Source organism: Belonocnema kinseyi, chromosome 6 (genome assembly GCF_010883055.1).
Source record: "Belonocnema kinseyi isolate 2016_QV_RU_SX_M_011 chromosome 6, B_treatae_v1, whole genome shotgun sequence".
Lineage (NCBI taxonomy): Eukaryota > Metazoa > Arthropoda > Insecta > Hymenoptera > Cynipidae > Belonocnema > Belonocnema kinseyi.
In genome coordinates this window covers 12735440-12750938 of record NC_046662.1, presented here as the reverse complement: position 1 = coordinate 12750938, position 15499 = coordinate 12735440, and the positions used below count along the sequence as shown (strand labels likewise).

Genomic DNA, 15499 nt, shown 5'->3' with positions numbered 1-15499 from the left:
AATTATTTTGTTGAAATTTTAACGTTTTTGTTAAAAATTCATATTTTTGGGTTGGTAGCGGTTTTGTAGAAAGTTAGTCTTTTTCGCTTAAAAATTAATTATTAATATTAATTATTTTAACTGAAAATTTACCTATTTTGTTGAAAATAATTGTTTCGTTGAAAAATCAGTCACTTTTAGTTTCAAAATTCAACTATTTAACTTCAAATTTTTTAAAACGTAAGAAATATAAACTAAAAATTAATCAAATGAAATTTCGACTAATATAACATCCACAGCTTGAACTATTTAGTTGAAAAGTTATCTAATTTGTTAAAAGTTCATTTTTCTTAGTGTAAAATTCAATTATTTGGTTGAAAATTTAACTAATTTGTCGATAATCTTTTCCTTTTTATCAAAATTTTTTTTTAAATTGATAATATACTTATTCCATTTTTGGTTGAAAATGTATATTTTTTACTTGAAAATTCAATTATTTAATTGAAAATTTCGTAGTTTTCGTTAGGAAATTAATTTTTTGAGGTTAAAATTCCTGTTTTTTTGTTGTTGAAAATTTCACTGTTTGGTTAAAAATGAATTCCCTTTGTTTAAAATTAAGTGTTTTCTTTCAAAAGTATCATTTTTGTTAGAAAAATCAATCGTTTTGTTGAAAATTTGTCTTGTTGGATGATGATTGAAATATTTTATTGATTTTTTAACTGAAAATTTAACTTTTATAACTGAATATTTATCATTTTAGTTGTAAATTTATCTCTCTGATTTAAAATTGGACTATTTCTTTGAAAATTCTTCTTTTTTGTTGTTGAAATTACATTTCTTAACAGAAAATTTAATTATTCCATTTTTTGTGGAAATCGTATAATTTTTATTTGAATTTTGTTCCGTCTTAGATTAAAATTAAACTATTGCATAAAAAATGTATGTATTTTGTTGAAATCATTTTGGTTGAAAATTCGTTGTTCTTTTTTTTTGGTTAAGAATTTACTGTTTTAACTGAAAAATTAAATAATTTTTTTAAAATGCTCATTTCATAGAAAATTCGTTTTTTTTTAGTTTAAAAATTGAATTATTTAGCTAAAAAATGTTTAGAAACGAAAAAAAATATAAAATAAAATTTTGAATAACGTCAAATCCATTGTTGAAACCATTTAGTTGAAAATGTATGTAATTTGTTAAAAATTCCTATGTTTTCGTTGAAAATTCTTCTTTTTTAAATTAATTTTTTTAACCTAAAATTTAACTATTTCATTTTTTATTGTAAATTTATATTTCTTAGCTTAAAATTCAACTATTTGTTTGAAAATTTAACTAAATTGTCGATAATCCGTTTTTTTGTCAAAAATTGATTTTTTAAATTGATAATATACTTATTCCATTTTTTGTTGAAAATTTCTATTTTTTTAACTGCAAAATTTAATTATTTAATTGAAAATTTCGTAGTTTTCGTTAGAAAATTAATTTTTTCGGGTTAAAACTCGTTTTTTTTCTTGAAAATTCCACTGTTTGTTTCAAAATGAGTAGGTTCTATTAAAAATTAAGTTATTTTTTCCAAAATTAATCTTTTTTTGGTAGAAAAATCAACTGTTTTGTTGAAAATTTGTTTTATTGTATAACTGAAATATTTTATTTATTTGTTAACTGAAAATTTAACTTTTATAGTTGAATATTAATCATTTTTGTTGTAAATTTATCTCTCTACTTTACAATTGGACCATTTCGTTGAAAAATCCTCTTTTTTTTTGTTTTTGAAATTACATTTTTTAACAGAAAATTTAATTATTCTATTTCTTGTGGAAATCGTATTAAATAATTGATACAGATATTAAAATAATTGATACAGCCTAATTTAAAACAAAATGTAGATTTTTGTAGATTTCGAAAAAGAAATTAAGAAGTTGATTAAAAAATGTGCAAGTCTTCAACAGAATAAAAAACATTTCCTTAAGTTTCCTAGAAAAATTGAAAATGATTTTTTAGTTTGAAAAATTAATTTAAAAAATTTTTTTTAAAAAATTAAAAAGATTTATAAAATTATCAAAAATGAATGTGGACAATTTTTAAGGAAATTTGTTCAATTTGGTAGGATTTTTAAAACAAATTAAGGAAAAATTCGAATCAAGTTCTGAACAAATTTCTAAAATAATGTAAAATTTGAAAAAATATGAAACATGACTTTTCAAGATTTTGAAATTAAATTTTGAAGCATTTTAGGAATTTTTAAACTTCAAAATAAAAATAATTTTAATAATATTTATATATATATATTATTAAAAATTATTTTTATTTTAATGGTTTAAAAAACCCTAAAATGCTTCAAAATTCAATTTCAAAATCTTGAAAAATCATGTTGTTTTATATTTCTGAAAGTCTATGTTATCTTTGAAATCATTTTAACAACTTCTAAATTTGATGTTAGTCCAAATTTTATTTGATTAATTTTTAGTTTATATTTTTCTTCTTTGTAAAAATTTTTAGCTAAATAGTTGAATTTTTCAAAATTATTCAAAATATATGTATATCTATATTATTACAAATTATATTTATGTTGAATAATTTTGAAAAATTCAACTATTTTGCTAAAAATTTTTAGGAACAAGAAAATTATAAACTAAAAATTAATCAAATAAAATTTGAAGTAACATTAAATTTAGAAGTTCTTAAAAAGATTTCAAAAATAATATAGAATTTGAAAAAATATAAAACATCATGTTTTTTCAAAGATTTTGAAATTGAATTTTGAAGCATTTTAGGGATTTTTAAACTATTAAAAATATAAATAATTTTTAATAATATATATTAAACATTATGTTTATTTTGAAGTTTAAAAATTCCTAAAATGCTTCAAAAATAGATTTTAATTTTAAATAAAAAACAGTTGCATTGAACCACAAAGCACGAATTTATAATAAAATAGTTTAAATCTTAATCAAAACAGATAAATTTTTAACACAGAAGATTAATTTTTTACCAAAAAAGATGAATTTTCAACAAAATACATAATTTGTTTAAATTAAATAGTTTGGTTTTTATCCAAGAACGATGAAAATTCAACTAAAATTATACGATTTCCCTAAAAAATTGGATAATTAAATTTTCTATTAAAAAATGTAATTTCAAAAAAAAAAAAAAAAAAGAATTATCAACGAAATAGTCCAATTTTAAACTAGAGAGAGATTTTTTTGAACTGAATCTGAATCTTTGAACTCTACAGTTTATAAATAAATAAATTAAGGTGATAAAAGTGAATTTACATGATTTTAGGCGCAAGTTTGGAAGGTATTCAGCTTCTAAACAGATACCTGGAAGTGACTGGTGATGTGCAAAGTTGCAGTCTGATTGCGATTAGAGCTCTGCCCCCAAAATTGTTGCAAGATAACCAAGTACAAGTCTGGATATCCAGGTGCTTAGATAGGAAATTTAGAATTTTCTACTTTGTAAACAAATTCTGTAGAATAAAAAATATACAAATTAATTGATAAAATAGTTACAGAGGTTTGCTCGATGCGTGGAAAATGTGGAACCAAAGGGCGCATTTTGACATTACAATGAGAGCTTCGACGAATGAGAAACCACCTCAACAGGTTTATATTTCCTGCAATTTTTGCGGGAAAAGCATATCTGCTTTTATGCAAGGACTAAGTCGTGCTCGAGGCCCTTTTGGCAGATTGGGAAGCACTTCGAATAAATTAAAGGTATGCAAATTTTCATTTTTTAGGGTGGCCAATTGACCGGGAATCCGGGAAAAGACCGAGAATTTAATTTAAAACCCGGGAAATCTATTCTAATTCCAGAAAAATTCAAGTTTTCATTATATTAATAATTTTGGTCAATTTAGAAAACAGTGAATTTATTTTTTTACCGGGAATTTTACAAATATTTACAAGAAAAATATGTCCAACTTCGATTTCAAAAGTTTTTAAGGAATTATTTGAATGGTTATTTTTTTAAAATTATGATATAATTCAGTTTACAGTGCTGTCTTGAAAGCTTAAGTAATTAAAAATTAAAAGCGTTTGAAGATGCAATTTTCGGATAAAAAACTTTTTTATTTTATCAACTGTAAAAATATAAATATGTTAGTTTGAAAAAGGAACAATAATTGATTTGTTAAAACGATTCTAAATCCGTTCAAAATTCAGAATGTCCAGATTTTAACGTTAATAATCAAATGGGGTTTCAATACTTTTTTTATCCGATCAGTTTTTTATTTTTTAGTTAAGAAAAATAATATTTTTTTAATATTTTGCAATATTTGACGTAGACTTTGAACTTTGATTGTTACAATTTTGATTGTTGCTTTTAAAAAAATTTTAATTTTTAATTTGGTGCAAATAGCCACAACCTAATTTAAAACAAAATTTAGATTTTTGCAAATTTCAAAAAAATAAATTTAGAAACTTTTTAAGAATTGTGAAAGGCTTCAAAAGAATAAAAACATTTTTGTTAGATTCCTAGAAAAATTTAAAATAATTTTTCATTTTGGAATCTTATTTTTAAAAAATATTTTAAAAGATTTCCAAAATTGTTAAAGAAGAATCTGGAAGATTTTAAGTATATTTTTTAAAATTTGCAGGATTTACTAAAAATTGTAGGAAAAATTCTATTAATTTCAAAAGATATTTAGAAGTTCGAAAAAAGATTTCAAAAATAATTTTTGAGTCGAATAAATTTAAAACAACTTCTAGATTTTTCAAGATTCTAAAATAAAATTTTGAAGGTTTTCAAGGTTGTTTAAACTAATTCATGTTAAAATAATTGTACTTCTGATTTAAGAAGTGTTCAGTTTAAAAAAAATCCATTTTTCAATTTTTAACGTTTCTACCTTAAAATTGTTCCAAATAATATAATTTTGAAAATGGTAAAGTTCATTGATTCTTTAATTCCGTTTTTAAGTGTGAATTATTGAGCAATTGAATACAGCATTTTTGAATTAAGAAACTTTTAAACTTCAATTTCAAAAGTTTAAAATTCAAGAGTTTCATTTTCAGTGCTTTAATTTGTATTTTATTTTTTATTACTGCAAATGGAAAAAATTTTAGTCTTAGGGTTCGAATATCAAATATTTTGTTGAAAATTGTTTTTTTTTTTATTGCTGAAAATTCATATTTTAGGGTTAAAAATTCAACTGTTTCGCGCAAAAATCGTCTTTTTAACTTCAAAATTCAACAGTTTGGTAGAGAAACAATTAATTGGTTAAAAACTAAACAATTCTGTTGCAGTTTTTGTTCTTTCTCGACTGAAAATCTCTTGATTGAAAATTCAATTCTTTTTTTTAGAAAATTAGTCTTTTTGGTTTAAAAATTCATCTCTTCTAGGAGAAAATTTTCTAAGTTGAAAATTCAACTACTAATTTGAAAGTTGAAATGCTTTGTTAAGCATTGCATTTTTTGGTTGAAGTTTTATGCTTTTTGTTGACAAATATATATTTTTTTTTTGGAAATTCACGTATTTTATTGAAAACTTTATTTTTTGTCATAAAAATTCAATATTTTAAATGAAATTTGTTTTCTTTGTGGACTGAAAAATCTTTCTTGGTTGAAAATTTAACTTTGTTAAAAAATAGTCTGTTAAATTTGAAAAATCATCTTTTTTGGATACTATTTTGTTTATTCATTGACTGAAAAATCTTTTTTCGTTGAAATTTAACTCTGTTGTCAAAAAACCATCCATTGATTTTGAAAATTCATCTCTGTTCGTAGAAATTTCTGCATTTTTGGTGAAAAATGCAAATTTTTATTTTTAAATTAATCTTCTGTGGTTGAGTATTCGATTTTTTTTGGTAAAAATTTATTTCTTCGGTTGAAAGTTCAACAATTTTGGATAAAAATTCAGTTCTTTTGCCAATTATTCGTTTTTTGTTTTAAAAATTCCTCTGTTTTGGTAGAAAAATCATTTTTTGTTTGATAATTTAACTAATTTTTTTAAAATTCGTTTTTTTGCTTTGTTTTTAAAAATTATCTGTTTTGCAGAAAGATTGGCATTTTTAGTTCAAAAATTTAGCTATGTGGCTACAAATTTTTAGAATCGAAAAAAATAGAAACTAAAAATTAATAAAAAAAAATCTTGTTTTTAAAAAATTAATTTTGAACAGAAAATTTAACTATTCTATTTTTTATTTTAAATTGATCTATTTTAATGGGAAATTCAACTATTTTGTTAAAATGCATGCATTTTGTAAAAATTTTTCTCTTCATTTTGCATTAAATTTTGTATCTTTATTAACTGAAAAATTTTCTTGTTTGAAAATTTAACTCTGTTAAAAAATGGTCTGTTGAGCTTAAAAATTCATCTCTGCTGATAGAAATTTCAGTTTGAGGATTCAACTATTTTGTTGAAAATTCATCCTTATTGGTCGAATTTAACTGTTTTCTCATTTTCAACTGTAATATTTTTTGGTTCAAATATCAGCTATTAATTTTTTTTTTAGAAAAATGCAGATTTTCGGTTAAAAAATTTAATTACTTGGCTGAATGTGAAACTACTTTGTAAAAAGAAATCATACTTTTGGTTGTAGTTTAATCATTTTGATTAATAATTCTTTTTTTTTTGTTTAAAGTTGATAGTTTTAGTAAAAAATTAAACAACTTTATTAAAAACTCATCGTTTTCGGTTGAAGTTTTAACCGTTTTGTAGAAAGTTCATTTTTTGGTTTGAAAATTCGACATTGGATAATTTTCTTTTTGATTATTGATAGCAATATCTTTCTTGGTCGAAAATTCAGTTCTTTTCCTGCATATTCGTTTTTCTGATTTAAAAATTTCTCGCCTTTGGTAGAAAAATCATTTTTTTTGTTTGAAAATTTAATTGTTTTGTTTCAAATTCGTATTTTTGTGGTTGAAATTTAATTTTTTGTGAAAATAGATTTTTTCTATTCTTGGTTCAATTTTTATCTTTCTGAGATGAAAATTCAACTATTTGGTTCTAAATTCGTATATTTTCTTGAAAATTCTGCTTTTCGGCTTGAAAATTCAACACTTTGGATAATTTTTTTTTTCATTATTGACTGAAAAATCCTTCTTGGTTGAAAATTCATGCCTTTTGCTGATTATTCGTTCTTTTCTGGTTTAAAAATCCATCTCTTTTGGTAGAAAAGTATTTTTGTTGTTGAAAATTTAACTATTTTGTTGAAAATAACTGTTTCGTAAAAAAATTTTATTTTTAGTTTAAAAATTCAGCTATGTGGCTAAACATTTTTAGCATAGAAAATTATTTTATTTATTTTATTGATATTTAATTTTTTAACTGAAAATTTAACTTCAATTTTGTATCGAAAATTTATCACTTTTGGTTGAATTCATGTATTTTTTAGATGAAATTTCAACTATATAATTAAAAAATATTGTAACAATTCATCTTTTCTGGTAGAGAATTAATCTTTTTGGTTGAAAATTCATGTATTTTGTTAAAAAATTGTTTCTTTAGGTAGAAAATTAATATTTTTGGTTGAATGTTTAACTAGTTAGTTGAAAATTGAACTGCTTTGTTAGAAATTAATTTTTATTACTAGAAATGCATTATTTTAGTTGAAAATTCAGATATTTTGTTGAATACCCGAATTTTTGGCTTTAAAATGCAACATTTTGTCTCTTTATTGACTGCAAAATTTTCTTGGTTAAAAATTTATCTCTGATTCACCTGATTTTTTATTTATAACTATAATATACAATTTTCTTTGGGAAATATTAATTCTTGGATTGAAAAATAAACTATTTGATTGAAAATCCGTCTTTTTGGTAGAAAATTAATCCTCTAGGTTGAAATTAATCTTTTTTGGTGGGAAAATAATTTGTTTCTTTGAAAATTTAATTATTTTGTTGAAAATTCGTATTGTTGCGGATGAATTTTTTTTTAAAGTAAAAATTGATTTGTTTTATTCCTGGCTGAAGTGGTATCTTTTTTAGATGAAAATTCAATAATTTGTTTAAAAATTCGTGTATTTTCCTGATAACTCATTTTTTTGTAGAAAAATCCTTTTTTTTTTAAATATATTTTTTTTTTTAAATTAATTTTTTAGCAAAAAATGTAACTATTCCATTTTTTATTGTAAATTTATCTATTTTAGTTCAAATTCTTTTATTTTGTTAAAAAGCGGAATTGTTGGCTTTAAAATTCAACATTTTGTTTTTTTATTGACTGCAAAATTTTCTTGGTGGAAAATTTATCTCTGATTCAACTGTTTTTTTTTATTTATAACTATAATATTTTTTGGTTTAAATATCAGATATAATTTTTGTGTGCCTGGAAAATTCATTCTTGAATTAAAAAATAAAATATTTGGTTGAAAATACGTGTTTTTGGTAGAAAATTAATCTTCTTGGTTGAAATTAATCTTTTTTGGTGGGACAATAATTTTTTTTTTGTTGAAAATTAACTATTTTGTTGAAAATTCGTATTGTTATGAATGCAATTTTTTTAAAGTGACAATTGATTTGTTTTATTCTTGGCTGAAGTGGTATCTTTTTTAGATGAAAATTCAATAATTTGTTTTAAAATTCGTCTATTTTCTTGATAATTCGTCTTTTTGTAGAAAATTAATTTTTTGTTTGAAATATATTATCTTTTTTTAAATTAATTTTTTAACAGAAAATTTAACTGAAAAATCTTTCTTTGTTGAAAATTCATGCCTTTTGCTGATTATTCGTTTTTTCTGGCTTAAAAATCCATCGCTTTTGGTAGAAAAATATTTTTTTTTTTGGTTGAAAATTTAACTATTTTGTAGAAAATATCTGTTTCGTAGAAAATTTGTCATTTTTAGTTTAAAAATTCAGCTATGTGGCTACAAATTTCTAGAATCGGCAAAAATATAAACTAAAAATTAATCAAATAAAATTTGGGATAACATCGTATCAACAGTTCAAACTATTTTTTTTTATTTATTTAATTTTATTGATATTTAATTTATCAACTGAAAATTTAACTTCCATTTTTGGTAGAAAATATATCATGTTTGGTTGAATTTATGTATTTTTGAGATTAAAATTCAATTATATAATTAAAGAATATTGTATTTTGTAGAAAAACCGAATTTTTGGCTTTAAAATTTAACATTTTGTCTTGACTGCAAAAATTGACTGCAAAATTTTCTTGGTTGAAAATTTATCTCTGATCCAACTGGTTTTAATTTATAATTATAATATTTTTTGGTTTAAATATCAACTATAATTTTTGTAAATTCATTCTTGGGTTAAAAAATAAACTATTTGGTTGAAAATCCGTGTTTTTTGGTAGAAAATTAATCTTCTTGGTTCAAGTTCATCTCTATTGTTGGGAAAATAATTTTTTTGTTTGAAAATTTAACTATTTTGTTGAAAATTCGTATTGTTATGAATGCAATTTTTTTAAAGTGACAATTGATTTGTTTTATTCTTGGCTGAAGTGGTATCTTTTTTAGATGATATATTCTCTGTTTTTTCTAATTAATGTTTTTACAGAAAATTTAACTATTCCATTTTTTATTGTAAATTTATCTATTTAGTGTAAAATTCAACTGTTTTTTTATTTATAACTATAATATTTTTTGGTTTAAATATCAACTATAATTTTTGTTTGTGGAAAATTAATTCTTGGGTTGAAAAATAAAATATTGGCTTGAAAATCCGTGTTTTTGGTAGAGAATCAATTTTCCTGGTTGAAATTCATCTCTTTTGATGGGAAAATAAATTTTTAATTTGAAAATTTAACTATTTTGTTGAAAATTCGTATTGTTCTAGATACATTTATTTGTTTAAAGTGAAAATTAATTTGTTTTATTCTTGGCTGAAGTGGTATCTTTTTCAGATGATATATTCTCTTTTTTTAATTTGTTTTTTTACAGAAAATTGAACTATTCCATTTTTTATTGCAAATTGATCAATTTTAGTGTGAAATTCAACAGTTTTTTTTTATTTATAACTATAATATTTTTTGGTTTAAATATAAAGCATTACTTTTTTGTGTGGAAAATTCATGCTTGGATTGAAAAATTAACTATTTGGTTGAAATTCGTCTCTTTTGATGCGAATTTAATTTTGAAAAATTGATTTGTTCTATTCTTGGATAAGGTGGTATCTTTTTAGATGAAAATTCAACACTTTGTTTCAAAATTCCTTAATTTTCTTGATAATTCGTCTTTTTTGGCATTATTTTTTGTAGTAAATATTTGTCTTTGGAATTATTTTGTCCAGATGTCGGCCTGTCCTGGTTGTAGGAAACCTTTGCCTAGATGCGCGATTTGTTTAATGCACATGGGAACTGTAAGTGGACTGCAAATGACGACAAACGCAAGCAGAACTGAAGACGATAGCAAACTGACTGAATTTAATAATTGGTTTACTTGGTGCCAAACCTGCAGACACGGTGGCCACGCGAATCACATAACGCATTGGTTTCGGTAAGTTTTACTCACGATAAGTTCTTTTTTTAAAATAATTTTTTCTATTTTTTTTTAGTTTAAAAATTTGATAAAAAAAATTAATAAACATATTTTGTTGTAGACAACACTCTGAATGTCCAGTCACGTCCTGTACATGTCGCTGTTTTTCGCTGGACGCCTCTTGTAAAGTGGGAGTCGGATGCTCCTAATTTGTAATATGTTGTACATTATTTTTTCATTAAAGTTTAAAAATTAAAAAAAAAATACAAGTAAAATAATAATTTTGTTTCTACTTATTTTTTAGGTTTTTAAATCATTTTGGATAAGATTTTTTAATTCGTGTTATAAAAAATATGGCTAGGCATTTGACAATTGAAAAGGATTCCCCTTGGGGGAAAAAAAACATCATGGGAAATTTTTTGAAAGTAAAGTTTTTTGTAGTAAACAAGCATACAAATTAAAGTAGTTCTCGTGCCAAAAGTCAGATATGTGAGAAAAAAATAATTTTTTTTTATGATTTTAAAAATCAAAATATTATAACTGGTGTCATTTTAAATAAAAAACTTCAATTTTTTAAGAAAAATAATAAAATTCACAACAAAAAAGATGTCAGCCATGGAAAAATTAACTTTCAAAATTAGAAACACTAGAATTGTATGGAATGTCTTTCCCGAAAAAATAAGCCGTCATTTATTAAAATACAATCATTTTTCAAAAATTGGTAAGAAGCGACGGACAAAACAAAATTCAGTTGCAAAAAATATGGTTAAAATTAATCTTTTTTCGTTGTGAATTTAAACATTATTCATAAAAAAGAATGTTTTTTATTCGAAATGACATCAGTTATAATATTTTTATTCTTAAAATCATAGAAAAAACTATTTTTTTCAGATATGTGAATTTCGGCACGACACTACCTTAAAAACAGAAGTTATTAAAAAATCAAAAACACCAATTGAGAAACATTCTTAAAATTAAATAAATTATATTTCGAGGCTACAACAATTGGATAATTTCTAAATGAGAATTAATTAAGATTTTCTTCTATTTCAAACTTGAAATTATTTTAATTACAAGTGTTTTGAATTACAACAAAACACGTATTGTATGCCTTTGGCCGATACACGGCATCCCTACGAGAGAAGCTGTTGCGTACCCGCGCCTTAGCCCTTAATCGACCTCTCTTTCTCCCCTCCTCTTCTCGTCTATCCCCACTTTTTCATCAGCAAGAGCGGCTGCGCCGTCTATGCTCATAGCGGCTCTCATCAGTAAGACACTTACCAGGATGCCGTGTATCGGCTCCGTCACACAATACGTGTTTTGTTGTAATTCAAAACACTTGTATTGTATGCCTTTGGCCGATACACGGCATCCCTATGAGAGACGTGTTTGTTATCTACTGGTGACCTCAAAGCTATGTGATTTACAAAAGAGTATAAATGAGGAAGATTCGAAATTCTTTTTCTCTATCATATTTCATTATAATATTATTTTTTCAAAAGCTGTTGCATACTCACTATTTAGATTGGACTGTAAAAGGTGTCGCATACTCACTATTTAGACGGGAGTAAAGTTGGATAAAAGCGAAGTAGAAATTGCTTGACTAGCCCCTTGTACCTCACGGCAATAGTGTTTTCTGAACGTCTCAGCGCATCTCCAATTGCATCGGTCCAAAATGTATTGGACTGAAAGATCGTCTAGCCATCCGCGAGATGCAACCGCTGAACGAATGCTACCCGGGGAAGCGTCTATTCCAGCATCTCTGATGGCCGATCGAACCCACGTTGCAATCACTGCCTTGGAAGCTGCTTTGGTGGCTCCAACAATAGTAATAAACAGGGTGTCAACACTACCATCTTTTCTTCTCTTTTTCGATTTTCCAAGCATAGCCCTGATCCATGTGACGGGGCACAACCAGATATTGGAGTGCTTCGAGAGTTTCCATCCTGACTGTCTGAACGAAGCCCGATCCGTCTTCGATCCAAAAGCTGGCCATAAAATTATCTCGTTCACCAAGTTAACGACAAAATTCTTTGAGATCTTTAAAAGAGTAAGATCATGAATACGACGGCCGGATGCCAATAAAAGTAGCACTGCTTTACGCCTTGAAGTCCAGATTGGTGCTCGAACTTCTTGAGGTTTTGCCACTGAAATAGCTTTCAGGACCTGATGAACCAAAAAATCAGAGGATCTACCTGCGCAGAATGTTGCTACTGCAGACTTGTGAAGAAGAATGGTATTATAAGCTAACTTTTGAGTAATAAATAAGTCTGCCAAGAACCTAGCCAAATCATTACCCTGCGGAGACCTAGGGTTAATATTTTGCTTTTCACACCAACGGAGCCATCTTCGAATCGGTGCCCTGTAGGTCTACAAAGTAGAACTCCTCCAACTTTGCTTAAGCAAATTCTTTTCCTGTTGGGACCAGTCTTTAACTAAATCTTTTCACACCCAACTTTCCATACCTGTAGTGTTAGCCGTTCCACCTGCTGCGGAGGTTGGCCTGTCGTGAAGTCTATCAGCACACTCTCCAAGTTCTGAATGGTTAGAGGTGGTTCCATGCTCCTGCTGAGCAGATCCGGCATCCAAAACGTCTGATCCCATCTTGTCGCTACTATTAGGAATTGCCCTTTGCAGCTGTTCAGGTGGACAAGCACTCTGGGTACGACATTGGGAGGAGGAAAGACCCATCCTAATCTCAAGTGCCATGGACGACTGAATGCGTCTATGAAGAAGGCGTAAGGATCGCTGCAGTCTCGAGAAACGTAGGGCCTGACTATAGCCGAATTTGCTGAGGCAAAAAGATCGATGACTGGAACTCCCCATTTTGCGAAGATTTCGTCTGTCGCAGCGGGAAGCAAATGCCACTCTGGGAGCGCCTTCTTCCTTGACAATCGGTCTGCGATCCCGTTGTACCTGCCTGGGAGATATGCCACCGACACGGTTATTTTCTGCTGGTCGAGAAGGTGAAGAATTTGGTAGGTCAGGTCCAATAAACCTATCAATCTTGTACCTCCCTCCTTCTGAATGTAGGCTACCAGGGTACGATTGTCTGACTGAAGCAGAATGTGAGCGCCCTGGAGATGATGAGCCATCTGCTTTATTGCAGCCAATACGGCAAACATCTCTTTTTTGTTCGACTGCCATCGTTTCTGATCCCTGGACCACGATCCTTGGAGGTGGGACCCATCTATCTGGGCTCCCCATCCTGTGTCCGCTGCGTCCGTCGTCAGGAAGTTGGTTATCCGTCTTCTGTGCAGACATACAGATGACGTCGTGGCACCCTGCCACCACTCTAACTCCTCTTCCACTCGAGACGTAATCGCTAACTTCTGTCGAGGTCTGTGTTGATTGAACTGGGTTAAAAACCTCTGAAGGTAGCAACAGTGAAGAAGTCCCCTGTTAAATACAAAGTTGGCGAAATTCATATGGCCCAGTGGGCACTGAGTCTGTTTCAGTGTACAACGCCGCTTTAATCGTATCTCCTTTATCAGGTCCGTAATCTTTTGGGCCTTTTTGCCCGGAAGACTCTTGACATTGTCCCGTGTGTTCCACAGTATTCCCAGAAATTCCATCTCTTGGCAGGGATTCAGTATACACTTTTCGCGATTTACCATCCATCCCAGGAATTCCAGCAACTCGACTGCCTCGTTGATCTGTTAGTTTAATTTGATTCTGTCCTGAGAGACCAAACAAAAGTCGTCTAGATATAAGACTACCCTCATACCTCGCGACCGAAGGATTTCCGCAATCCAATTCGTTATGGTCGTGAAGATCTGAGGGGCAGCTGAGAGGTCAAAGGGCAAGCTCGTCATCTGCAAAAGCTCCTTGCCGTAGACGAGGCGAAGGTGGCAACGATGGGACTCTACCACTGGTACGTGAAAGTAAGCTTGAGACAGATCGATTCGTGTCATCCAGTCCTCGTCCTGCAGAAAATCTGGTATTCTGAAATGTGAGATTAAATGAAACTTTTTTACCTTTACATGCCTGTTGAGGCCTCGTAGATCGAAGATCGGCCTTATTCCTCCGTTGCTTTTTTTGACCAAAAACATTTTTGAGATAAAGCTTGAGCCTAAACGTGTTGGAGACTCGAGAATACCTTGTCTCTTCAACAGATCGATCTGTTGAGACATTTGTTGCGATGGCCTTGTTAAAAAATTGGAATCCATCCAATTGCGTATCAACTTTGGTTTCGAACCGAGAGGAATTCGCAAATCAGTTTGAGAATGATGGGTGGAGCTCCCAAAACCCTCTACCTTTCTCGGAAGTGACGTAGCTGGCCTCCTGAGAAATTCGGAACTGACGGGTAGTCATCTATTGTCTGGCTTTCCAGGAAAGGAATCTGCGGGCTTGAATCTGAGTGGTCCCTTCTTTGTTGTATTCTTAGGGACGAAATTACCTCGTCGCGAGTAGTTTCTAAACCTTGGAGTCTGCGATGATCCCCTTGGGGGCTGAAAAGTCCGGTTGTTAGATGAAATAGAGTGGGAAATTCTTTCCTTGGAATCATTCTCTTGGTTGCCATTTATGAAGGCGTATTTAGCCAAATTTGAGTTCCCCCTAGAGATTGGAATAGACGTGACAAATCCTCTTTGCCAAAAAGATATTCTCAACTCTGAGGGATCCTGCGTAAAGCTGCTCGAACGTTTCTGTTCTGAATCTCGGATAGGAGTCGTTCCCTTCTATTCTCAATGCACTCCACCCTCTTCCCGCAGATTATTTGCATTATTAAATCAAAATTTGTCTGTACCTGTGAGCCTGAGCCAAAAAGTGTTGATAAATGTTCAAACAATGTTTGCGGCCTAAAATCATCAGACCCCGAAAAAGCCCAATCTACCACTGCTTGAAGATTACAGGCTAACAATTCCTTCTGCTCGAATACAGCATTTGACAATCCAGCTAAAACGCGTTCCGTAGATAATAGCATTAGAATACCTAACTTCTTTCCATTCCGATGAGCCAAAACGCTGTAGGGCATTGATCCTGTCCAAACGCTCTTTTAGGGCTAAACGAACTGTTTTCCTCTCATCTACGTCGGTTCTCAATTTCCCAAAGTCCAATAGCTTTGTAGACGACCCCGGCTGTGAAGAGCCAGAAGGTTCTCGGGAAATCAAGCCAGCTAATCTGATCTTTAATTTAAGCATTAATCTG

General features: G+C 28.4%; 2 protein-coding genes across 2 annotated transcripts in view; one reads left to right on the top strand and one right to left on the bottom strand.

The window, feature by feature from the left end:
- LOC117174502 (GATOR complex protein MIOS) overlaps positions 1–10609 on the top strand; it is a 40607-nt gene extending 29998 nt beyond the window's left edge. Inside the window, exons 9-12 of the mRNA XM_033363674.1 lie at positions 3262–3400; positions 3485–3692; positions 10164–10369; positions 10473–10609. Coding sequence (XP_033219565.1) covers positions 3262–3400; positions 3485–3692; positions 10164–10369; positions 10473–10560 — 641 coding nt within the window. The 3' untranslated portion in view covers positions 10561–10609. The remainder of the gene's footprint in view (positions 1–3261; positions 3401–3484; positions 3693–10163; positions 10370–10472) is intronic.
- Positions 10610–11521: 912 nt separating this feature from the next.
- Positions 11522–14873, bottom strand: LOC117175265. Its single transcript, XM_033364972.1, has 7 exons — positions 14608–14873; positions 14339–14497; positions 14079–14296; positions 13815–14031; positions 12817–13750; positions 11969–12721; positions 11522–11725 (listed from the first exon to the last, which is right to left on the bottom strand). The coding sequence occupies exons 1-7, from the start codon at positions 14871–14873 to the stop codon at positions 11522–11524; spliced, it is 2751 nt and encodes a 916-aa protein (XP_033220863.1).
- Positions 14874–15499: the final 626 nt, after the last annotated feature.

Bases quoted from the DNA above. Each gene is read 5' to 3' on its own strand.
- LOC117175265 (XM_033364972.1), bottom strand. From the start codon at position 14,873: ATGGCAACCAAGAGAATGATTCCAAGGAAAGAATTTCCCACTCTATTT. The intron at 14,297-14,338 runs GCATGTAAAGGT...CTCACATTTCAG, and splicing joins GATCTACGAGGCCTCAACAG to AATACCAGATTTTCTGCAGG. The intron at 14,032-14,078 runs GTATGAGGGTAG...TTGGTCTCTCAG, and splicing joins GGAAATCCTTCGGTCGCGAG to GACAGAATCAAATTAAACTA.